General features: G+C 39.7%; 1 protein-coding gene across 4 annotated transcripts in view; it reads right to left on the reverse strand.

The window, feature by feature from the left end:
* ric1 (RIC1 homolog, RAB6A GEF complex partner 1) overlaps nucleotides 1-24,882 on the reverse strand; it is a 155,023-nt gene that overhangs the window by 30,429 nt on the left and 99,712 nt on the right. For 2 of the 4 annotated variants that reach the window (XM_030149115.1, XM_030149117.1), the window contains 14 exons: nucleotides 21,229-21,374; nucleotides 18,330-18,466; nucleotides 16,876-16,967; nucleotides 14,151-14,239; nucleotides 13,550-13,694; nucleotides 13,383-13,431; nucleotides 11,113-11,298; nucleotides 10,785-10,997; nucleotides 10,643-10,681; nucleotides 8,985-9,095; nucleotides 8,808-8,897; nucleotides 8,092-8,252; nucleotides 6,159-6,297; nucleotides 5,951-6,067 (listed from right to left, as the gene is read on the reverse strand). In XM_030149115.1, the coding sequence (XP_030004975.1) occupies nucleotides 5,951-6,067; nucleotides 6,159-6,297; nucleotides 8,092-8,252; nucleotides 8,808-8,897; nucleotides 8,985-9,095; nucleotides 10,643-10,681; nucleotides 10,785-10,997; nucleotides 11,113-11,298; nucleotides 13,383-13,431; nucleotides 13,550-13,694; nucleotides 14,151-14,239; nucleotides 16,876-16,967; nucleotides 18,330-18,466; nucleotides 21,229-21,374 (1,714 nt within the window). Of the gene's footprint in view, nucleotides 1-5,950; nucleotides 6,068-6,158; nucleotides 6,298-8,091; nucleotides 8,253-8,807; nucleotides 8,898-8,984; nucleotides 9,096-10,642; nucleotides 10,682-10,784; nucleotides 10,998-11,112; nucleotides 11,299-13,382; nucleotides 13,432-13,549; nucleotides 13,695-14,150; nucleotides 14,240-16,875; nucleotides 16,968-18,329; nucleotides 18,467-20,466; nucleotides 21,177-21,228; nucleotides 21,375-24,882 lie in introns of those variants that run through there. The other 2 variants (XM_030149116.1, XM_030149118.1) reach the window with 2 other exon arrangements.

The raw sequence follows: 24,882 nt of genomic DNA on the forward strand, positions 1-24,882 counted from the left end.
CTCTCTGTCCTGGCACTAGCCCTCACCCTTTGGTGTCCATCCTCTTCATCCCAACAGAACATCAGCACCCCTCTGCTGAAACCACCATCACCTTTTACTCAGGCTTTTATTTTGAAAACAGTACTGTGTGTGTGTATGCGTGTGTGAGACAGAATCAGTCTGAATGAATTGAAACTGTACAAACAGTTGAGCATAAAACTCATGATTTACCACATTTAAAGTTTTTATTTTGGAAAACCCTATTTTGTGTGTGTGCGAAATTGTATGAACAGTTGAGCATAAAACTCATAATGTATAAATTCTAATAAGGCTTTGATTTAGAAAAACCCTATTGTGTGTGTGTGTGTGTGTCTGCATGTACCATTCACATTTGTATCATGTCCTCATTTGTATTCTAGTTTTACTTATATATTATTTTTTACACACATATGAATTTCTTTTTTTTTTTTTTACTTTATTGCCATTATCAGAAAAAAAAAACAAAAAAACAAACAAACAAAACAAAAAAAAACAAAACAGGTAATGAACAGTACACAAAAAGATTGCCTTGAGAGTAACTTTCACCTTACATATGTATGTATGAGATTTCATCATCGGATAAGAGGAAGAAAAAAAAAAAAGGGGAAAAAAAGCCTTTCATGCATTTAGCTTCCATTTTTGTAAATGTACATTCCTCTGGATTACAGTGTGAAGATAAATGTATATTCCTATTATATACATTTCTACATTGTTCACATTTGGATATATATACACTGCTCAAAAAAATAAAGGGAACACTTAAACAACACAATGTAACTCCAAGTCAATCACACTTTGTGAAATCAAACTGTCCACTTAAGAAGCAACACTGATTGACAATCAGTTTCACATGCTGTTGTGCAAATGGAATAGACAACAGGTGGAAATTATAGGCAATTAGCAAGACACCCCCAATAAAGGAGTGGTTCTGCAGGTGGTGATCACAGACCACTTCTCAGTTCCTATGCTTTCTGGCTGATGTTTTGGTCACTTTTGAATGCTGGCGGTGCTTTGGTAGCATGAGATGGAGTCTACAACCCACACAAGTGGCTCAGGTAGTGCAGCTCATCCAGGATGGCACATCAATGCGAGCTGTGGCAAGAAGGTTTGCTGTGTCTGTCAGTGTAGTGTCCAGAGCATGGAGGCGCTACCAGGAGACAGGCCAGTACATCAGGAGATGGGGAGGAGGCTGTAGGAGGGTAACAACCCAGCAGCAGGACCGCTACCTCCGCCTTTGTGCAAGGAGGAACAGGAGGACCACTACCAGAGCCCTGCAAAATGACCTCCAGCAGGCCACAAATGTGTATGTGTCTGCTCAAACAGTCAGAAACAGACTCAATGACGGTGGTATGAGGGCCTGACATCCACAAGTGGGGGTTGTGCTAACAGCCCATCACCGTGCAGGATGTTTGGCATTTGCCAGAGAACACCAAGATTGGCAAATTCACCACTGGTGCCCTGTGCTCTTCACAGATGAAAGCAGGTTCACACTGAGCACATGTGATAGATGTGACAGAGTCTGGAGATGCTGTGGAGAACGTTCTGCTGCCTGCAACATCCTCCAGCATGACCGGTTTGGCAGTGGGTCAGTAATGGTGTGGGGTGGCATTTCTTTGGGGGGCCGCACAGCCCTCCATGTGCTCGCCAGAGGTAGCCTGACTGCCATTCGGTACTGAAATGAGATCCTCAGACCCATTGTGAGACCATATGCTGGTGCGGTTGGCCCTGGGTTCCTCCTAATGCAAGACAATGCTAGACCTCATGTGGCTGGAGTGTGTCAGCAGTTCCTGCAAGATGAAGGCATTGATGCTATGGACTGGCCCGCCTGTTTCCCAGACCTGAATCCAGCTGAACACATCTGGGACATCATGTCTTGCTCCATCCACCAACATGCACCACAGACTGTCCAGGAGTTGGCGGATACTTTAGTCCAGGTCTGGGAGGAGATCCCTCAGGAGACCATCCGCCACCTCGTCAGGAGCATGCCCAGGCGTTATAGGGAGGTCATACAGGCACGTGGAGGCCACACACACTACTGAGCCTCATTTTGACTTGTTTTAAGGACATTACATCAAAGTTGGATCAGCCTGTAGTGTTTTTCCACTTTAATTTTGAGTGTGACTCCAAATCCAGACCTCCATGGGTTAATAAATTTGATTTCCATTGATAATTTTTGTGTGATTTTGTTGTCAGCAAATTCAACTATGTAAAGAACAAAGTATTTAATAAGAATATTTCATTCATTCAGATCTATGATGTGTTATTTTAGTGTTCCCTTTATTTTTTTGAGCAGTGTATTACAGTTATGGTGAAACCTATAAGTACATATACCATCATACATTTATCCACCTTGGGTTACATCAATGGGAAGAAAAAGAGAAAGGGAAAAAAAAACAAAAACCTGAGAAAATCAAGGATTGGAACCCGTCTCCCTTTAAAAGTAAGGAGTTTTAGTTGTAACTGGGCTGTTAAGCACTCCACCATATAGACGTTTGACTTTTTGTAACCATTGAACAGTTGTGGGGGGGTTAAGCTTCATCCAATTGATAGTGATCATTTTTCTTGCGGTCATCAGAGGAATGTGTAGAATATAACATTCATCTTCAGTGAACCTGTGATCTGGAAACATATCTACACTGAACAAAAATATAAACGCTCCACTTTTGTTTTGGCTCCCATTTTTCATGACCTGAACTCAAAGATCTAAAACTTTTTCTGTGTACAGGGTGGGGAAGCAAAATTTACAATGAACATTTAGTTGTTTTTTCTCAGCAGGCACTATGTCAATTGTTTTGAAACCAAACATATATTGATGTCATAATCATACCTAACACTATTATCCATACCTTTTCAGAAACTTTTGCCCATATGAGTAATCAGGAAAGCAAACTTCAAAGAGTGTGTGATTTGCTGAATGCACTCGTCACACCAAAGGAGATTTCAAAAATAGTTGGAGTGTCCATAAAGACTGTTTATAATGTAAAGAAGAGAATGACTGAGCAAAACTATTCCGAGAAAGTCTGGAAGATACTATTAAAGAAGAATGGGAGAAGTTGTCACCCGAATATTTGAGGAACACTTGCGCAAGTTTCAGGAAGCGTGTGAAGGCAGTTATTGAGAAAGAAGGAGGACACACAGAATAAAAACATTTTCTATTATGTAAATTTTCTTGTGGCAAATAAATTCTCATGACTTTCAATAAACTAATTGGTCATACACTGTCTTTCAATCCCTGCCTCAAAATATTGTAAATTTTGCTTCCCCACCCTGTACACACAAGGTTTATTTCTCTCAAATATTGCTCACAAATCTGTCTAAATTTGTGTTAGTGAACACTTCTTCTTTGCTGAGATAATCCATCCACCTCACAGGTGTGGCATATCAAGATGCTGATTAGACAGCATGATTTTTGCACAACTGTGCCTTAGGCTGGCCACAATAAAAGGCCACTCCAAAATGTGCAGTTTCATCACACAGCACAATACCACAGATGTCACAAGTTTTGAGGGAATATGCAATTGGCATGTTGACTTCAGGAATCTCCACCAGAGCTTTTGTCTGTGAATTGAATGTTACTCTACCATAAGCCATCTCCAAAGCTGTTTCAGAGAATTCATGAAGAAGACTGTGTGAGGAAAATGGTGGTCACACCAAATACTGACTGGTTTTCTGACCCCCCTGGACCACCCAATACAGTAAAAGTGCACATTTTAGAGTGGCCTTTTATTGTGGCCAGCCTAAGTCACACCTGTGCAATAATCATGCTGTCTAATCAGCATCTTGATATGCCACACCTGTGAGGTGGATGGATTATCTCAGCAAAGGGCAAAGGAGAAGTGCTCACTAACACAGATTTAGACAAATTTATGAACAATATTTGAGAGAAATAGGCCTTTTGTGTACATAGAAAAAGTTTTAGATCTTTGCGTTCAGCTCATGAAAAATGGGAGCAAAAACAAAAGTGGGGCATTTATCAGTGTAAAAATACCAGTGAGTCCATGGGAATGTCCTTCTCCAAAATCCTCTGTCTCTCTCCTTTAATGTTAATCCAGAATGACTGTATTTTAGGACAGTCCCAAAAAATATGAAAATGGTCACCGACCATACCACATTTTCTCCAGCAGTTATTGTCCGAGTTGTTTTAAACCTACCAGACACCAGTGGGGTCCTAGAGAATCTAATTTTAACTTTCCAATCAAAAATTCTTTCCAGAGTTGGCTACCAATCCCACAGTGAAACTGTGAGCATATGTTTTCCCAAGCATTATCATTCAGCACTATGTTCAGCTCTAATTCCCAATGTTCTTTGATATGCAATGTGTTGTCTGCAATGTCTGTGTTCAGCTTTTTGTAGATATTGGATATTTGTTTTTTTGTTGACACAAGTTGTCTTGATAGGTGTAAAAGGTAATCTTCTAGATTGGTTGGTTCCTCCTTAAAATATTTCCAGTCTTTATGGTTTGTAATATAATGTCTGATCTGAAGGTATTTGTACAGGTCATTTGAAGGTAGAGCATATTTGTTTTATAGCTGTGAGAATGATCTAAATGTATTTCCCTCAAACAGCTGGTGGATTGTAGTTAGCCCACCTTCGGCCCATTTTTTATATACCCTATCATTGATGGATGGGAGAAATTCTATGTTTCCAAATATGGGAATGGCCTGTGACAGAGCTGTGGTTCCCTTTAGTTGTTTTTGAACAAAATTCCAGAGTTTTAATGTGTTTCCAGTCCATATATTATTTATTTTAAGTTTTGCCGGAGACAGCAGGCTGAGAAATGGTAGAGTAGATAATGATGTTCCAGGTAAGGAGTTTTGTTCTATAGAGAGCCACCTAGTCTTATGTCCTTTAAGACCCAGGATACCACTGCTCGAATCTGAACTGCCCAGTAATAAAGTTTTATGTTGGGTACCCCCAGGCCTCCTTTCTCTTTTGCTGACATCAATATTTACAGTCGGATCCTTGGTCTCTTGTTTTGCCAAATAAATTAATATACGTATTCATTCTTATTTAATGTTTATTTTTCCTGTATTGTTAAGATGTTCTTGTGTGGAAAATTTGACAGTAAAGTTGTTTTGCATGTTTTTTAGGTGAGGGAGAAGTCAAAATAGTGATTGCCCTGTCAAAGCATGGGGATATAGTACCATCTTGTGTTTTTATTGTACACATTCCACAAGAATTCTCACTGAAAGGATTTCAACCAATCAGCTTTCACAATTTTGTTCCCAGTGTGTCTGTCTCATAATACGACACTGTGAAGAGGGCAAAGAGAGATTCAGCACAAAGGCGCAGACAGACTATGTACATGAGAAGTAAAATTACAGTTTGTCAGACAGTATAGATGGGAGGAAAAAACACAAGGAAGCTAAACTGTTGTGTTGGTGTCTGAGTTAAGGCACTGAAACCAAACTCTACTGATTTCATACAAGTATTGGCAAAAGTATCCGCAAGTTTAATTTGAGGCTTTCTAAGACTGTTATGCAATTAGAGATGTATTTTGCATCCCATTGACCTGGGTTTGCACTTTGAAGATGGCCGATGTGAATATAGAATGCATCTATTATGCAGACTCTTTCACCATAGCAGATAGGATGATGCACATTTAACTGTATTCATCTGGAATCTCCAGTCAGAGTAGTTTTTTGATTGTGTTAGTGTATTTATTTGTGCTTTTGGACATAACTGCAGCAAGACAATCAAAAAATATGATGGGTTCAGTCTAGAAACAAAATGGCCAGCAATCGAATATTCAGCTGGGAAGCCATACACTGCACTAACAGCTACATATTTTGTGTACATTGTTACATTGCACATAAGATAAGCTGCCAAAAACCAGTGAACAACACATCACAGCAACTCTGTGTAGGAAACTAGATCTTGCAGGGCAATGGAGTGTGCAAGAAAGTATATAGTTAACTTTGTTTGAACTCACCAGCTTCTTGCTGTTGGCAGGGGTCTCCTTCTCTCGTACCTGTGGCCCTGAACGGTCCCTCTGTAGCATGATTAACTGGCCAGCCAGATTTAACATGATGCTCTCTGCCGTGCAGGCCTAGGATCATCAGACACATAGCATTCATACACCAGTTGATGGAGTTGACCTACTCTGTACATCTGTGTGTGAGAGATGGTGTTCTTGTTACCTGCTGCTGGGCTTTCAATGTGATGCCGGTCTCTGTACGCACAGATGTGAGTGTGACAGAAACAACAAGGGCTGGGTGAGGGATATAGCGAGACATGGACACCTCCTGAAGTAACTCCACAGAAGCCAATGGGTTTGGACTGGAATCACATACATTATGATGTAAGTTAAGTGATCGCCTATTCCAATTACACACCAGCAAGTCCACCTCTGACAGTGGTGGGATAAAGTGTTTGACCCTTCCTGATTTTTGTTTTTTGCATGTCTGTCACTTAAATGTTACAGATCATCAAACTAATTTAAATATTAGACAAACATAACAAGTACACACAAAATACAGTTTTTAATTGAGGGTGTTAAAACATAAATTAACTGTGGTTTATGACATCTTTGGAAAGCTGAATTCAATTTCTCTAGCCACACCCAGGCCTGATTACTGCCAAACCTCTTCTTAGTCAAGAGATCACTTAAATAGGACCTGCCTGACAAAGTGAAGTAGATCCTCAAAAGCTAGACATCATGCTGTGATCCAAAGAAATTCAGGAACACATGAGAAACAAAGTAATTGATATCTATCAGTCTGGAAAAGGTTATAAAGCCATTTCTAAAACTTTGGGAGTCAAGTGAACTACAGTGAGAGGCATTATCCACAAATGGTGAAAACATGGAACAGTGGTGAACCTTCCTACTAGTGGCCAGGTGACCAAATTACCCCAAGAACGCAGTGACGACTCATCCAAAAGGTAACAAAAGACCCTACAACAACATCCAAAGGAGACATGCCCTGTTGTCAGACGAAAATCAGAAGGTGTGGTAGCCAAAAAAGGGTTAGGATTAGAGTTAGCGTTACGGTTAGATTTATCAACTAAATCCAAACAAATTTTCTGACTAATGGGCCTTCTGACAATAAGGAGGCCTCACTTGCCTCAGTTAAGGTCAGTGTTCATGACTCCACCAAAAGAAAGAGACTGGGCAAAATGGCCTGCATGGCAAAGTGCCAAGAATAAAACCACTGTGGAGCAAAAGCAACATAAAGGCTTGTCTCAGTTTTGCCAGAAAACATCCTGATGATTTCCAAGACTTTGGGGAAAATACTCTGTGGACCTCTGAATGGCTAAAGAAAGACAAAATGAAGACTTTGGAGTGGCCTAGTCAAAGCCCTGACCTGAATTTGACTGAAATGCTGTGGCATGACCTTAAAAAGTTGGTTAATGCTTGAAAACCCTCCAATGTGATCGAATTACAACAATTCTGCAAAGATGAGTGGGCCAAAATTCCTCCACAGCTCTGTCGAAGACTCCTTGGAATTTTTTCCCCCTTAATAATAAACACCTCTAACTAAAACTGTATTTTGTGTCTACTTGTGTTATCTTTGTCTAATATTTCAATTTGTCTGATGATCTGAAACATGTAAGTGTGAAAATCATGCAAAAAAAAGAAATCAGGATTCAGGAATCAGTATTTTGCTTTCACCCAAACAGTGGATTTTGTGTGCTCATTCAAATTTGTCCAGAGTGCTTCCAGACTACCTAAATCCTATGCACTGGATCTCTGAATGTTCTAAGTGTTAGCTAAGTACCATTCATTAAAAAAAGAGGCTAGACTCAGCCAGACAAAAAGACAGATGCTAAATTCTGTCATGTGATGGTATTAGGTCTATAGCTTTAACTAAAAGCCTCTTTTCCAAAGGGAAAATGTGGTTGAATCAAAGAGTTAATGCTGTTATTCTACTATAGCAACTGGTGCCAGGAATTTCCCTAGGACTGCTGAGGGTGAAAAGAACTGTTTTTGAACACACAGAAATGTATTCCTTTAGGAAAAGATATAGCCAAACCTCAGTGTCATGATTAATTATTATTGTTAAAAGGTCTTAATGTATGAAAAGGCCTTTAAAAAAAAAAAAAAAAAAAAAAAAAAAAGTAATAAATGGACACCTGTCGTTCCTCTTCTCTATACTATAGAGACAGATAGAGCAGTCAGCTCTGAACAGGATGATCATATCTCTGAAGACGTTCAGCAGCAGGGTGTCTGAGTGCAGCTTCGTGACAGAGGCAAATGCGTTGTCCAGGTTTGATGACCGCAGGTAGAGTCTCAACTAGTGTCAGAAAGGACAACAAAAATTATATCTAAAATTAACACAATAAAACTCTGAAAGACACAAAGACAGAAATGTATTTTATGATGAACAGATCCTGCTTTCACATGCTATGGGAATTATGGTAAATACTTGTTGTGAACTCGACAATTGGAAATGAAAGCCCCGTCATGGTGTATTTTTCACTGGAGAACTGAAAATTTTGTTACATAACCTTTGACCTTTTTAACATGGCAATAAGCAATGAGGGATTCATCGTGAATGATAAACAATGCTTTTATTAACATTCTGCTGCTGTTAGCTGATGATTTTGCACATTTATAGAATACGCAGTTTGCACCAAAAAAATGCTGTAGCAGATGAATTAACACATCCAAAATTGTTTTACCTAAGTGTCAGGTCACGATAAATACTGTGTCAGCCATTTTTCACTTCACTACGACAACAAAAGCATTTGAACACAACACACTTCTAATTTTGAATTCACTAATGGAAAGGATCGTCTTCCTGATAGCACATGAAGGCAGCATAAGGCATGTGGTGCTCTCATCTCACCTGCTCTTGCTGGTCAATGAAACTGTAACAGGCCACCACCACAAAATCATTCCACCAAGCCAGACCTCCTGTCACAGTCATGTTCTGCTCCTGTAGACAACCACAGATGAATACAAATCTACTGTTTTAACGTATTATTTCTTAAATGTATCATATTATCCGTATCACGTGACATACCTGAGTGATATTTCCAAACAGTTTCCATTTCCTTGTGAATAAGGAGTAGTGTGCAAAGCCCCGCCTCCCTGCTACAGCCATGTACTGGCCTGCTGTGTCTATGGCTGCAAACTTAACACAAACACACAGAGATGTCAGTCATGAAAATGATTCAAAACCAAGTGTTTTCCCTGACTCAGTGAGGCATAAGTGGTACTATCCTCATCATGAACACCATGACTTTAACCAAATTAAGATTTTTGCAAGTGATTCTATTGATTAACTGACCGGATGTGACCATCATCATTTTAACAGCATGGTAGCCAGTTTTGTTCTCATTTTACTTTATACTTTAATTAATGGTATGTTAAAGAGGGATTAGCATGATAAACTTTAGAAGCTTTTAACAGATTCTGAAACACCAGGGGTTCTCGCCACTGCACAGGATTGGCAGTTGTCAGTGGACCTAGGCAGGCACCTTAACTTCCCCCCGCACGTAGCAAAGACCACCCTCAGACCTGACATCGTTCTGGTGTCAGAGGCGACAAAGAATGTTGTCATGCTGGAGTTAGTGGTGCCATGGGAGGAGCAGATGGAGGAGGCATCTGAATGAAAGAGGGACAATTACCAGGACCTAGTCAGCAACTGCCACAGACAGAGCTGGAAAACCAGGTGACTGCCTATGAAGGTAGGGTGCAGAAGCTTTGCAGGCCATTTCCTCTGCAGGGCCTACACTGCACTTGGCATCACAGGCGAGAGGAGGAGGAGAGCCATCTCTAACAGCACAGAGGTGGCAGAGAAAGCCTCAAGATGGCTCTGGATACAGAGAGCCAATCCGTGGGTGAGCTGCCAAGGCACAAGCTGAGGCCTGATCAACCTCGGTAGGGTTGCCTGAGTGAGGGTGTCTGATGTTCGAGAGACACAAACACCCGATGACCTCAGGATACATTACTGATGATGTGCCCTGGCTTCGCATCAGAAGATGTATATCATTAAAAGGTTTCTTGGTAGGAGCCAGTCTACTCCAGTAAAGTAATATTTGAATTTGGAAAAAAAAACCCTGTCTGCATCACCACATTGGAGTAATACCAAAACTGTATTTACAAATGACACGGGTTATTAGAAAATAGTGTTTTCAATGAACTCCAAGTGCCACCCTATTTTAATTGTCTGTAAGAGAAAACTGTTGGACATAATACAAATCAACAGAAAGACTCAACACACACATAAAAACAGAATATCAAAAGGTTGAAGGAGTGTAAGAAAATCATGGGTGGTATTATAATCATTTTATATAATCAAAACTGCATTTCATAGTTTCTATAGCCCAGTAGAATGAATTTTAATGGCCTGCAACAGCAGCTGACCATGCATGAGTGCTTTACTGCATATTATAACCCTATTTTGGCTCTTACATCATGTCAATAAATTTTGTTTGCGAAAAAATACTTCTGGATACATTATTATTTTACTTTGTACACAGAGATGCTCAGTTATCAGCTTTTGTTTGAGTGTTAGTACATATGAGGCAGTGATGACTATAAATGTAACTTGTCTTGGCTCATATGCCTGTGTCCACACATCACTAGTCAGACAGTAGAAATATGAAGAGACTAGGACTTAAAATTTTCCTGACACTTAACAGATTTGGGATTTAAATGATTAATTTTCACACTTACCCGTATGGGCCAGTTACTTTCTAGGTATGTGCTGTGAATCTAAAAGAAAAAGAAAAACACATAACATGATAATTTGATGTTAAAAATATGCTTGCATTTTATTTCAATTCATGTAAACAGAGTGAGGAGAGTGCATCCTTACCTGGACAATGTGCCAGTGCTTGTGTCCCAGTAAAGTGCTGAGTCCCTGAGAGAGAGAGGAGTTTGGATTGGGGGGATGCTGCAGTGGGCTGCCATCACGTGGGTGTAAGTGTGTGTGGGGATGTGTGTCACAGGTGCTGTGGACCTGTGTGGGGTCACCGCAGGTCAGGTAGAGGCGGTCTTCACCATGGAGCAACACCTGCTCCTGATTACTCTGTACAGGAGAGTGGAACGCAATGAGAATGTTTATGTGTGTGTGTGTCTATGTGTGTGTGAGAGTGTATAATAACAAATCAAATGCTGTGTGCGCTTCCATCCTTCTTACTCACTGTGCACGGGTTGACTGTGAGGGTGCTTTTGATGAAGTGGAACTGCAGTATGCCGGCCTGCAGGAAGGAGGGAGATGGAGGAAGTGTTTCCATCTCCACCTCCTGATCGTGTGGCTGCTCCTCCTGCCTCCTCCTCTCTGGTTTATTAGGAAGCACCCACAGGTGATAGCCCTCTGCTCCCCAGCTCTGGACAGAAGGCAGAACAGAAAGATTCAGAATACAGCATGGTAACTTAAGAGGTTATGAATGACCGTTATGTTGCATGCCACTAGCCCCATTTATACAGTACTTCTGTTATGGGAAAATTTCATCTTTACTCTAGAGCGACGTCTGTGTAAACAAAGTGGTGGGATCATTTGGTCCCATCTTTATTGTGGCTTTGTAACTCCTGTGGAGGTAGTAACAGAGCCGTGATAAAAGTAGAATAATGATTCTTCTTCCGGGGCGGTTTAAAAATGAGCGTGGGCCATGTACAGTAAACAAACATATCAACGCGATGAGAGATGTCAAACTGGGGAGACGCCGAGATCTGCGAGCTTTTGTCACTTCGGGTGGTCGACTCTATCCATGGAACATTTGTGTGTGAAAGTCGACTCTGGAGAGGTTAGCTAAGAGAGCCAACACCGCTATGCTTGGGGTATTTCCGACATGTAATACATCACACTATATGCTGCGCTGTGTCACAGCCCCTTTCATTTTGGAGCACAGATCCACTATGTGAAAGTCCAGCCTGTCTCCACTTCTGTTACTCCTTTGGCTTAGCTGTGTAAATCGGTGGAGGGTGGCTGTGGCTCAGTTGGTAGAACAGGTCGTTCAATGACTGAAGGGTTGGTGGTTTGAATCCTGTCCCCTACTGTCCACATGTTGAAGTGTCCTTGCTCACTGAACCCTAAATTGCTCCCAGGGAGCACCTAGCATGCACCTGGCAGCACCTTGCATGGCGGCAGCTGCCTAGTGGTGTTTTGTGTGTGTGCATGTATGGGTGAATGTGAGGCTTTGGGCAACATAAAAGGGAAAGAAAGTGCTATATACTGTACTGTATTTACCATAAATCGGTCAATGGAGAAAGGTGGGATCAGCATCTCACCTTTTTTCCGGGATCTCTGTGTAAAAGTGGCTATTTATTTTTGCTTTGAAGCATTTCCAGATCCAAATATCTAAAAAACAGTACACTCAACTCTAAAGAATTTTGTGCTTAAGGTATACCAAACATTTCCAACCATATTTGTATTTTTTTTGAGAAACTTGTAATTTATTATTATGATATGTTTCATTTGGTTCAGCTTTATCAGTACTTGCAGAGATTTGGGTAGAATGACTGAAACTGTAACCTCTCCTATTGAATTATTTCTTAATGTTAAGGTCCCACACAGTGAACAGATATAGAAATAATTATTATACAACTGTGACAGAGTTCAAATGAATTGTCTACCTCTTTATGGATATTGGTGAAGTTGGACTGTGTTTTTTCTGGAGGTCGTGACAAATTTGTTGCTGATTCGCTGAGTCCCTTGGCAGTGGCACTCTCAAAGTCCTACTTTTCATGAAGAAGGAAAATCTCCTCATTGCAGTTTCTTATCTTGGTGGAGTCTTAACCTTATACAGGGAGATGATGCCCATGGCAGTGGCGTTTAAGTATTTTTGATCATTCAGTGCAACATTTCTTTCAAAATCTGTATATATTTTAAAGTTTCATTGTGATGGGTACTGATGGTGTGGTTGCTCTGCAATGCACAGCAACTGATATCATCTATCTGCTATCGTTTTTGACAGATGTCCAGCAGCACAAAATGTATACTGTGTGTTTAAACTCACTTATCAGTTAATCCCAAGTGTGTGATACACTTGCAAGAAACTCCGTATCTGGAGTCTGATTTTCTAACATGTTTGTTAAGTACTTAGTTTATTACCTCCGCCAAGGAGGTTATGTTTTTGCCAGGGTTTGTTTGTTTGTCTGTTTGTTTGTCTGTCCGTTAGTGTGCAACATAACTCAAAAAGTTATGGACAGATTTGGATGAAATTTTCAGGGTTTGTTGGAAATGGGATAAGGAAGAAATGATTAAATTTTGGTGGTGATCGGGGGTGGGGGGGCCCACAGGGGGGGCCACTGATCAGCCTTGGTGGAGGTCTGCGATCTCCGAGTGCTTCTAGTTTTAATTTAATATAACTCAAATATGGAGTGTGACAAATATAATTTCAAATCAAATGTTTGATGCATTTGTTTCTGTCAAGATGAAATCAGCTGGATAGTATGAAATAAAACCACTAACCATAGAGCTGATTTTAATAGGGTCCTTCTTGGTACCATCAGAACGATATCTGGGGAGAGACAGAAAAGAGTGAGTAACTGTATAAGTAAGTATATAAATAAATAATATTACGAAATATGATTTGGGTATTTGGGCCCATGGCTATTTTTGTCTGTTTGCCCACATACGCAAAGTCCTCTCCGAGAGTACAGATGAGGTGAGCTCCAAAAACACTCCACAGAGAGAGGCCGCCACACTCCCATGTAACCATGGCAACACTGTAGTCAGGTGACCAGCAGATCAGCTTGACTGGGCCTGTTTTGTTATAGATGTCTGCATAGGAAAATAAATAATTACACTACTGTTATTTTTGTGTTGTTGAAACATGATTTGTAATGCACATCTGTAACGTAACATTCACACAGAACTTGATTTTTTTGGGAAACAGATGCAATAAAATTTTGCTAGGCTACGTGTGAGTACTTGTTTTAATCAGGTACCATATATCGGAAAACGTAGTATTAAGTTTTCATATTACTTGAGCTGTATTTACATATACAGCAAGTCTACAATGAGGCCACTAGGGGGAGCTTTAATAGAGAAGTCTGACCTGACCAGATGCAAAAACAGATCACACCCAGGAGAGGGAGAAAGCAAAAGAATGCAAGTTATCTCAAAGAATATGTTGGGGCATGCCAGGAACAAAAAAAAAAAAAAAAAAAAAAACAGGTGAGGAGGAGATGGGGAAAGAGAGAGGTTAAAAAGACTTAAAGTGCAGAGTGGTGATACCTGGGTAGTGTTTTGGGGTGAGCTCCAGTTTGTGGGACAGCTGCATGGATCCTGTCGTGGTGTCTATCATGTAAACCAGGACGGAGCCACTGTATTGAGAACACACATATTATGATGACACTGATCTGCCGTATTCTAGCATGTTTACATATTCTGTATGAACTGGCCTATTATTTGAAGCAATATTACTGAACTCTACTTTTGCCTTTTGGTGTCTGAACATGTGCATGGTTAACACCACATATGCACAAAGATACTGTACCGGACAGCACAAAGGTCAAGGCCAGTTGATATGTTCGTATAACTGATACTAATGTTAGGCTAATCAATGTTAAGCTTGCATGTGTTTTCCTACTGTTTTTATTGACAGTATACCATTTGCATACTCTCACAAATTAAAAATCATGTTCCCATGTAGTGTTGTTTTTTGTTAGGACTTTTCAAAAACACATTTTATAATCTGCTCCATTCTAAGAACTGTCAACATTGTTGAAAACATTAAAGCATAAACCACAGATGTCAGAAAAACCTTGTAAAAAGTCTGGGACCGACTTTAAAATGCTTAGGAAAACTGAAGTGATTTAAAAATCCATCACACAACACATGATTCTCAAGTTGTGATGGACTGTAAAATCTAAAACACACAATACAATATTTGAGTGTACATGAGCCTGGCTTTCCTTCAGAGTTACTTACTAACAGTTTGGGACAAGGTTAGATGTCCATGAACAAATTTACAAAATCTCTCTGCCTCTACAAAAATATCTACAATCAGTATGAAACTATACAGAGTAAATTCAATCCCATGACTTTTCTAAATCTCAATCAATCAAATTTTATTTATACAGCGCCACATCATAAAGCTTTCTCATGAATCTTTACATTTATACTGTAGAGCTGGTCTAAACCAGACTTTTAAGTCAACTTAGGTGATTTAACATTGTGTTCTGACTTACAGGCCTACAGTATGACCTTAAATAAAATACAGGGTACCCACAGTCATAAAACCTGGAATAGTCAATGACTTTCACAGAAAAAAAAACAAAAACAAAAAAACACCACTCCATATTCCTGGAATCCTGCACAGAAGGACCTTAAATGGTCAGAGCTAGTCACTATGAGGAAATTTCAGTCACTTTTAATGTTTCTTTAGTACTTCATTGTTTATTAACGGGATATTGTATGGCGTGACAAAGCTGTAGTTGTTTGTACTCTTTGTGCAATTCTTTCTGTACCATTACCGGCCTCAGACACAAAACAAAAGCCATTCTGTATGCTACCTCAATCAATTTAAAGTGAAATTATACAGAGAGCATCAACAATAACTAAGTGACTTTTCCCAGTTCTAATAGCTGCATTTGATCAGCAGTGTATTTCTTTCGCTGCAATTGTTTTTAATAAGCTTTTTGGATTTTGTTTTGGATTAAATTAATTTATTTAGTTTCAGGTCTGGCTCAAACGTTTATACACATATTTTCATAATGAAGTGAAACTGTATATTTCTTTTTATTCAAAAATGCTGTTTTCTTTTAAGACAAAAACCCCAAACCCCCAATCTGTGTGCCTGTCTCGTGCAAACTTAAAGTGTACCTGTACTGGTCAGGCTTACGAAATTAATTGTGCTTTGTGTATTACAAGACAGGTGCCAATTCAGTAGAAAAAAATCACCATAAATGCACCACACTGGACCTTTTTATTACATGAATTATGAGCATGGGCAGAACCTATGTGGAGCAGCCATTTTCAGCCAGAAGTGACGTACCATCACTGATTCTGGGTGATGGAGTGCGAGTAAACAACCAGCAGTCAGTGAGCAAGGTTGAGTGGAAAACATGTTCGCACTTGTTGTTTGTGCAGCCACTGTCCTAGGACAAGACCCAGCACTTGCCGATAATATGTCCTCTTAGAATGGGGACTGCTGCACGGGGTCAGTGACCAGTCCATTGCAGCCCAGGTAATTAGACAATACAACATTACTGCATCACGACTGATGCCAATGATGGAGGCAACATATCGCTGACCATGCCTGACTGACAGAGCAGTTGACTTAGTATTTGCCTTAGTACTCACGCGTACTTGACAACAGGCTATGATGAAAGTTACCTGACGAAACCGCTAGTATTATACGGGATCTTTTGAAATAGCTAGCAATGAAAATTCACCACAGGTAAGGAGAACACTGGAATGAAGACAACACCTAAACCCTCTGTCAACCTCAAGAAGACTCTTATATTTTTTGTTAGAACAAAAATTATGCTGCTCTCTTGGCCGGGTCAGTCTTTAGAAAGAGATTTTTATTTCAATAACTAGTTAAAACAGATATAAAAGAACTGCAAAAGAGATTGACATTGAACTCAGAACAGTTTTTCTACAGTTTTACACTTCTTTTTCTTGTGTCTGTAAAGGACAGCAATTATGTAGAAAATTGGCACAATGGGTGTTATTGCAGGAAGGTGGACAAAGAAAACCCTGTAGGTAAGAAAAAAAGAAGACAGTGGGATGTAATGAGGGAGAGAAACTACTGCCAACCTGGCAGACTGCACAGTCCATGTGGACTCTCTGACATGCACACACTAGTGAGCCTCTGCAAACACAAATGGACACACCACATGGACAACACTATCTCTGTAACATACGGACACAAACCAACACAACACAGGGCTTTCTTACCCCACACTGGCTGGTTCAGAGACAGACAGATGAACACAGGTGACCAAGGACATACCTGGCACAGCCAAAGGCCATCAGCCTGTACTTGTTGTTGACAGCCACACAGGTGCCGTCAGTCACGTCAGCTGCCCAGACACCCTGCAGCTGCTGGACACACACAAACCCTGATGAATCACCATGTGCTGAATATACTGGTAAGATGCAACCAGCTACAGGTCAGCTCACAATGATTAATCTTCTGTTGATCACATGCAGTAACAAGCTTTTTAGGAAATACCACTTTAAAATGCTCCGACAAGCTCATAAAAAAACTCTGCAGGAGCATTTTATCATGGTGTGGTCACGATTTTTATTTAACATTTGTATCTGGACACAAATTTAGATCTTTGAAAACCCACATATTTTAAAAAACAGTGAGCTCCTTTTAGGATGTGAAAACAGATCTTACTGCCACAGTCATTACTTCTAAAAATGAGCCAGGATAAAGAAAGGGCTGTTTAACTGAAAAAGCAGCATCTTCTCAGTTAGTGATTCTGTCACTTAGCTCATGAAATATTGTGGTCAATGACACTGATAACACTGAATGACAAAGATTAAATTTTACTTGATACAATGTCAATGCACACACATACTCTGCAGTACGACTAGATCTACCTTATTCAAACATAGGATTATGATTCAGAAGGGTCTGCAGAATATTGTAGGTTGTCAATTAACTGAATAAATTGCACAAAAGGGCAATGATATGTGAATTCTACTGGTGGTATGTGGCTTAGTATAATTACTCCGGTACACTGCTTCAGCACAAATTTGACATATGAACTTGTACTTTATCAAAGTATTTCCAACTTTTTCACTTCACCCTTGATAAAAACCACAATATTCTACAGTAATACAAAACCTAGAATGGGTAGACTCCACTTTTACTGAAGTAACATTCTGAATTCATCATTTTTACTTGTAATAAATTATTTGAACACTGTGATATTTCTGCTATTGTAGAAAGGATCTGAATACTTCTTCTGGTTCTGCCTAATTCAAAAAGAAGAGTGTTCTTTTTGGTTTCAGTATGCTTTTGGATGAGTGAGTCAAAATGGGGATGTTTTGTTCTTAATTTATTTTTATATTTTTGGGTCCCAAGGAGACACCACATTCCTCTTTTGCATCTTCACCTGAAAAACTCTGGGAATCCCTGGCCAATAGAATAAATTATTCTTCCATCTTCCACTTATAGCAGTATTGTTACTTTGCAGAGAAACAGGGATAATTATTACAAAACAGAATCCTCATTACATAATTATGGTTTTTCCTTGTTCAAATAATGTGGTCAGATGATGCCATACATTTAAGGCGCATTTTCATTAGATTTTGTAAAATAAATAGTTTTTACTAGCTTTTAAATGCAACAACTGCCTAACCTGTCATCAATCTTTGTTTACATCTTGTTTTCCATTCTGTAGTAAGCTTGAGTTGTAACATAAGGACTGTGTGTAAGTGCTGTGTACTTACATCAGCAGTTATAGTGTTGCTAAGCGGTGTGATAAAGCCCAGACGTCCGTCACTTAGCACCACAGCGAAGCCATCCAGGGTCATACCGTACTCCATGCAGCGGATATAAACACCCTCCAGGTCTAGAGAGGGACCACCTACACACAGACACAGAGCTTTAAGATAGTATTCAATGGAGACTTTGACTGGAGCTGAAATTTATATTTAGAACATCAAAAAGATAGCAAATGGGAAACAATGGAGGGGGAAAAACGTTGTCAAGACATGTCCATTTAGAATTCTGAATAAAATTCTAACACCTTAGGGAAAGGTTGCTCATCTTAAAACTCATTTCTGGGGTGATTTACAGGTTCCCTTACTATCCTGTGATAATTTTGTGAACCTCTACGTCAACAAAAATAGATGATTAAAGCTATACCGTATGATGTGGCATTTTTACACTTTTCTTATGTCATCTTAAAATGCTCCTAATAAGCGTGTGTCAAACTAAAATGTAAAGCAAATCCACCAGGTATTGAAACTCAAAAATATTTAATTCTCATATATTGCTCATACTTCTGATAAAATTCTGACCAATCATTTTATTTGGTCTGAATGAAATTATCGCCGTCCCTGCATCCAATATGGGTACCTCTGAATCTGATGCTTCACTCGTGCTGCTTCTCCTTTCACTGACCGCTGTCTCCTGTCTAAGGAACTGAATGGATAGGACTCAAATGTACATGAAGGGAAAAAACAGATTTATGAAGTCCGGGAGTCAGGTGTACTGAACTCCACAGACAGGTCTGCACAAAAGTCAGCTTTGATGACCACGGGACTCATACAGATACATGTACTTGGTGTTACACAATGTAGGATTAAGTAGGATGATAAATGTATGGACTATGAGGCCTCAAATGTCCACGGAAAATTTGCAGAGGCCACGCGTTCACAGTGCGCGCGCCCATCGCCTGGGCACCTCATCGCTCAGATGATGAGGTGCAGTGAAGACACTGACCCAGTGCTGCACAGACCACACCCTTAAATACAGGGTCTACTGATGAAACAGGAACCGCAGCAAGTGGATGATGTATCTGATTGCTGAGGGAGGGGTCCATGGACACGCCAAAGAGGACCGGACCTCCGCCTCCATCTCTGCGTGCATCAGGTGACAGGAGGAGAGCGTCAGAGTTCAGGCAGGGGGAAGCGGGCGGGGCTTTGGAGGGAGGCGGGTTGTTCAATGTTCAAATTTTTACTAAGTGCTGTGAAAAATACCACATCAGTAGGTATAGTTTTAACTGAATAAAAACTAGTTTGCGATATTATGAAGAAAATGCTATTTATATTATTTATGCTATTAATGCTATTTATATTATTTATACGCTATTATATAAAAAAAATGAAAATGTTAAGAGATGCAATTTAGGAAGAGATCCAATCTGGACTCATCTTGTGTTATAGAGTGCGAAGATGCACAGAATTGAATCTATTAGTAGATAATTAACATGCTACATTTGTTAATGTCATTTTCAAATTTAATGTCAAGAAAAACAAACCTTTTGTAAACTGTGCTACGTTGCAGAAAAGACAGATAATGATTCGTTGCAGACAAGTCATCAAAAAACTTATGCTAGTTTTCGTTAAATAGAGCAGTGCATATAACTGACACTTTTCACACATGTCCAGATTTCATAGTGAAAAAACAAACATAACTAAAGAAGTTGCAGTGCACAAAGAGGACAGGCAGCAGCACAGCATGGTGAGAAGTGGAATAGAAACACCTTTGCATCAATGTCGTGCACAGCTGTACATGTCCATGCAGAAATGTGACTAAGTCTTAATGGAGCCGTTAGAACAATCAGGCAGAAAAATAATAAACATGCTATTTGGTTAGACTATAGGTGTTGCTCAATACGTATTCTTGTCTGTTCTTCTGTTCTCATGATCTCATGACGCGTCATCAGTCGGGGCCCAAGTACTGTTCCATTTCAAGGTTCACACAAACCAAAATCAGCTGGAATGCCCGGAGGTTGTTCTCGTCTGCTAGCTTAAACCAAGAATGCACTGGTTGGCAATTTGTGTGGACTTGGCTGGCAAATATCCCCAGATGCATTTCGTGCTACTCTAAAATGCAATGACGGCTTCTGTGACAACTTACCTCAGAATTGAGTAGATGACCGTCACAATGTGATACAATGTTGGAACATGTGCAAGAGGCAGAATAGCAAGAAAATACATCTTTATGATCATGAATTGGGATTTAATGAAATTTCTTTATCCAGTTTTGAAGAATATACAAAATGTATTAAAAAAATATATAAATGACACGTAAACAGTAGTACAAATGTATTGAAATATGTTAAGGAGCCGATGGCAGAAATACAGTTGAGCCAGGGTTCAAGTGCACTAGCAAACAGCCATTCCAATTTCAGAGAGACTTGCATTCTTAGGAAGTCCATTCTCTGGGGCCATTCTTACCAAGACCGTACTCACCGAGTTCGCAAGTCAGAACTTGACAAACTTGATATTGAGAAACACCTTTATTAAATCAATTTAATTTCATATATGAATCTCAGCAATCTTATTGTCTGTCCTCTCGAGTTGCTACATGCAGGTGTTCAGGTTACTAAGATAATGGAGTACACTCCTGTGTCTCACTAAAACCTTTCACATTTAGCTTAATAAGTTTTAGGTTAGTAGAGTATTGCAAAATCATGACCGCAATTTAGCCTCAACACAGACATCTAGAAAGGCATCATTATTTTACTACTGTAGATTCAAGACCAATTATCATTAATTTACATCAACTAAAATCTTAATGATATTTAGGTGACATGTCTAAACTATGACTAAAACAAAACCAAAAGTTGCTGTCAAAATTAACACTGTTGAGTTCTGTTGTGTACATGTTTCTTCTAACCTCGGGCAGTCTGCAGGTCTAGTGAGAAGGGGATTGTAGTGAGACAGATGGCTTTGCGCCCATTGCTGCCAAGTCCGTCCCAGTGCAGCACATGGAGGTAGCCGTCTGCAGTGCACACCAGCAAGTCTTCCTGGAGGGACTGCAAACTGATGGGAAGAAGACAACATGGAGAAACTGTCACTGAGACTTTAAAAAGATCAAACACTGTAGAGAAGGTAGTAAAGGAAAAAAGCAACAAACAGCAGGGTGTTAGAAAGCAGAGGACTAGTCATCATCCAGCTGTCTTACAAGGGACGTCTGAAACTTTTACTGGCCAGCTGTGATGAGGCCACATAGCTGTCTCTGCCAAGACTTGTTCTATTCAAACAGAAAGGCAACAAACAAGTCTGCATGTGACCAAGAGCAAATAAAGTGAGCCACTGTGTACAAGAGGGTTAAAAGTGAAAATGGCACCATGCTGTGATGCACAATGCACACAAGACAAAAGAACTGATGCAAAAAGGTCTAAATCACTGTGAACTTTGACTATGGAGGACAAAGAGTTTCTGACTGCAGTTTCACAGCAGGAGATGCCCACTCATTTTCTGCACAATCAAGCTGTGCCTGTGAGATACCAGTGGAGTGCTCTCATTCAGAGGACTAGCACTGTAATTTCTATGAAGTGAAGATGGTGGAGGACGTGACAGAAAAACAAAAGAAACTGAAAGACACAGATTATATAAGCAGAATACAAACAGAAGACTGAGGTGAACTGGCAATTCTTGTGACTCAGCAAACACAGGCATGAAGTACAAATAAATTAATTGAAAAATTTCATTTTGGAATACTTATGTATTTTGGGTCGAGGATCAGACAGGCAAATACAGCTACTTCATACGACCAATGCTTTTGGAATTATTAGTTGTTTTTAGAATTACAGTGGGCTTACAGGCGGCTTGCGGATGAGTCACAGCTGCAAATGGGGGGGGGGGGGGGGGGGGGGGCTGGATCCGGATCTACGGAACACAACAGGAGAACTGGGTCTGGCTGTGATCACAGACTAACATGGTCAAGCACAGTTCCACAACACCAGAACCCCCCTCGCTGTAACACGGTGAGAGACAACGGCCTGCAAAGACTCCAATCAGATGGACCGGAGTTTAGCAAATCACTAACCAGTTATTGCGAGTCACTGCCATCCGCAAACGTCAACTTTATTTATCCTTAGGAAAGGAAATTTGGTGTGCAGCAGGGGTCATAAACAAATAAGCACATACACAGAAACAGCACCACCAGATGCCACCACAATAAAATTACACAATACAGGACAACACACAATGGACCCACTCCCTTCCCAACACAAGTAAAAAAGGTCCAATAGGGTAGTACACAAGATAATTGCCATAATGGCCATGAGCATTAAAAAATAAATAATCAAATAAAAACATTTTAAAAATTGACACAAAAAATTGTAGATATCAGCTAAGTGAATTCCGATTCCTAATAGCCATCTTCAGTCCTGTGTCAAAGTCTTGTGCTGCCTTCACGTGCTACCAAGAATAGTAACATTCACAAACCGTCAGGTTCAGTCCTGTGTCAAAGTTTATGATCCATGTCGATGTCAATACAAAACAAAATGAGGGCCATTATATTTCTTCCTAATCTGTGTGTTACACCAGTGACCTTAAGTCATCAAGTCATCAAGTAATGTGAATGTGATGAAGTCATACAGTAATGATGTAAAGCCCTGTCAAAGAAATATCTAAGGCAACTATGAATGCATTCTTTTCCGTTACTTTTGATTTCAATACAAAACAAAATGAGGGCCATTATATGTTTCCTATTCTGTGTATTACACCAGTGATCTTAGCTCATCTCCCCATTTTATCAGCTCTACTGCTTCTGAAACCCATGGTTTCCCAGAGGTCAACATGCTAGTTTTCATTTGTTTCTGAAAACTGATTTATCAAATAACATCAATAACTTTGGTGCACAATCATTTTAGAGAAGATAAAGTAACAAATTAATCTCGTTAAACTGAATGAAACTAGGTCCTGTGTTCGATTCCAACACCAGTCAATGGGAGTGGGACCTTTCTGGGTAGAGTTTGCTTGTTCTCCCCGTGTCTGTGTGGGTTCTCTCTGGGTACTCCGGCTTCCTCCCATCATTAAAAGATAGGTTAATTGGTTAATCTAAATTGCCCATAGATAGGTGTGAATGTGAGAGTGATTGGTTGTTCGTCTCTATAGGTCAGCCCTGCGATGAACTGGCAACATGTCCAGGGTGTACCCCGCCTTCACCCATAGGCTCCAGTGACCCCCACGACCCTAGTGAAGGATAAAATGGGTTCAGATAATGAATGAATGAATGAAACTGGCACAGAAATGTGGCAGAAAACAACTAACATACAGTACAAGACACTGTACAGTAACATCACAACAAGCAGTTAACCCCACATTGACTCATTAGACTGGCACAATAATGAAACATGGCCAGAAATTTTGCTGTCCACTGATTTGTCATCATAAACACTACTGTGATTTGAGTCAGCTGTAGGGCTCCATTGAGATAAAAGTTTAATAGAAAATGTTATCTTTGGCGACCATCACTGAAACCTTCCTGCTTGCACTCCTCATCTGTCCATCACTCAGATTTAATTTAATTTATTACCCCACCCCTGAAAGGGAGACAAAGGGTATTGTTTTTGCTTCAGTTTGTTTGTTTGTTTGTTAACACTAGCAGCAAAACTCCTCTTTTAATTCATACCAAATTGGGTTTATAGATTGCCAGTGATCAAGAATAGATTTGATTACATTTTGGGAACAGTAGGTTAAAGTTAAATTTTTTTGATAAATCTTTTTTTTTTCTCCATTTACTTAAAATGTGCAAATTTTAAAATGTCTGTAGCAGCAAAACTATTGGTTGAATTCTTCCCATACTAAGTTTATAGATTGTTAGTGGGCCAGAATAGAGGTCACTGCATTTTGGGAAAAGTAGGTCAAAGTCTCAATATTTTATGACTTTTTAACCCCCCCCCCACCCCAATTTACTAATAACGGGCAAAATTTCACATCTGTAGCAGCAAAAGTATTTGTTGAATTCATATAAAATTGGGTTTATAGATTGCCAGTAACCCAGATTACATGTGGTTATATTTTGGGAAAAGTAGGTCAAAATTCAAATTTTATAAGAATTGTAAAAATATTTTTTCTTCTCCCATTTACTTATAAAGGGCAACATTTCAAATGTCTATAAAAACATCAATTTTGTTTCAATTTACTTCAAACTTGGCACATATACAGTATAGAGGCAAATGATATGCTGACATCAGCACACACATAGACATGATGACATCAGCTGGATCAATGCCAATATAAGCTACAATATGTGCGAAGGGCGGGGTTTGTTGTGCCTGACACCATGCATTTAATTATCTAAAGGGGACAGTGAGTATTAATGAACATACATGTTTTCACATCAATGTAAACACTTCAGATTTTAGCCAAAGGCTAGTTTCCATCCATTGTCTTCACCTCACACCTCCCTGCAAATGCATGTTTCACCCTGTAGCACGTCTCCAAATGACAAGGTAGGTGGAGCTTAGATTCTCTCTCTCTCTCTCTCTCCATATATATATATATATATATATATATATATATATATATATATATATAT

Source organism: Sphaeramia orbicularis, chromosome 12 (assembly GCF_902148855.1).
Source record: "Sphaeramia orbicularis chromosome 12, fSphaOr1.1, whole genome shotgun sequence".
Lineage (NCBI taxonomy): Eukaryota > Metazoa > Chordata > Actinopteri > Kurtiformes > Apogonidae > Sphaeramia > Sphaeramia orbicularis.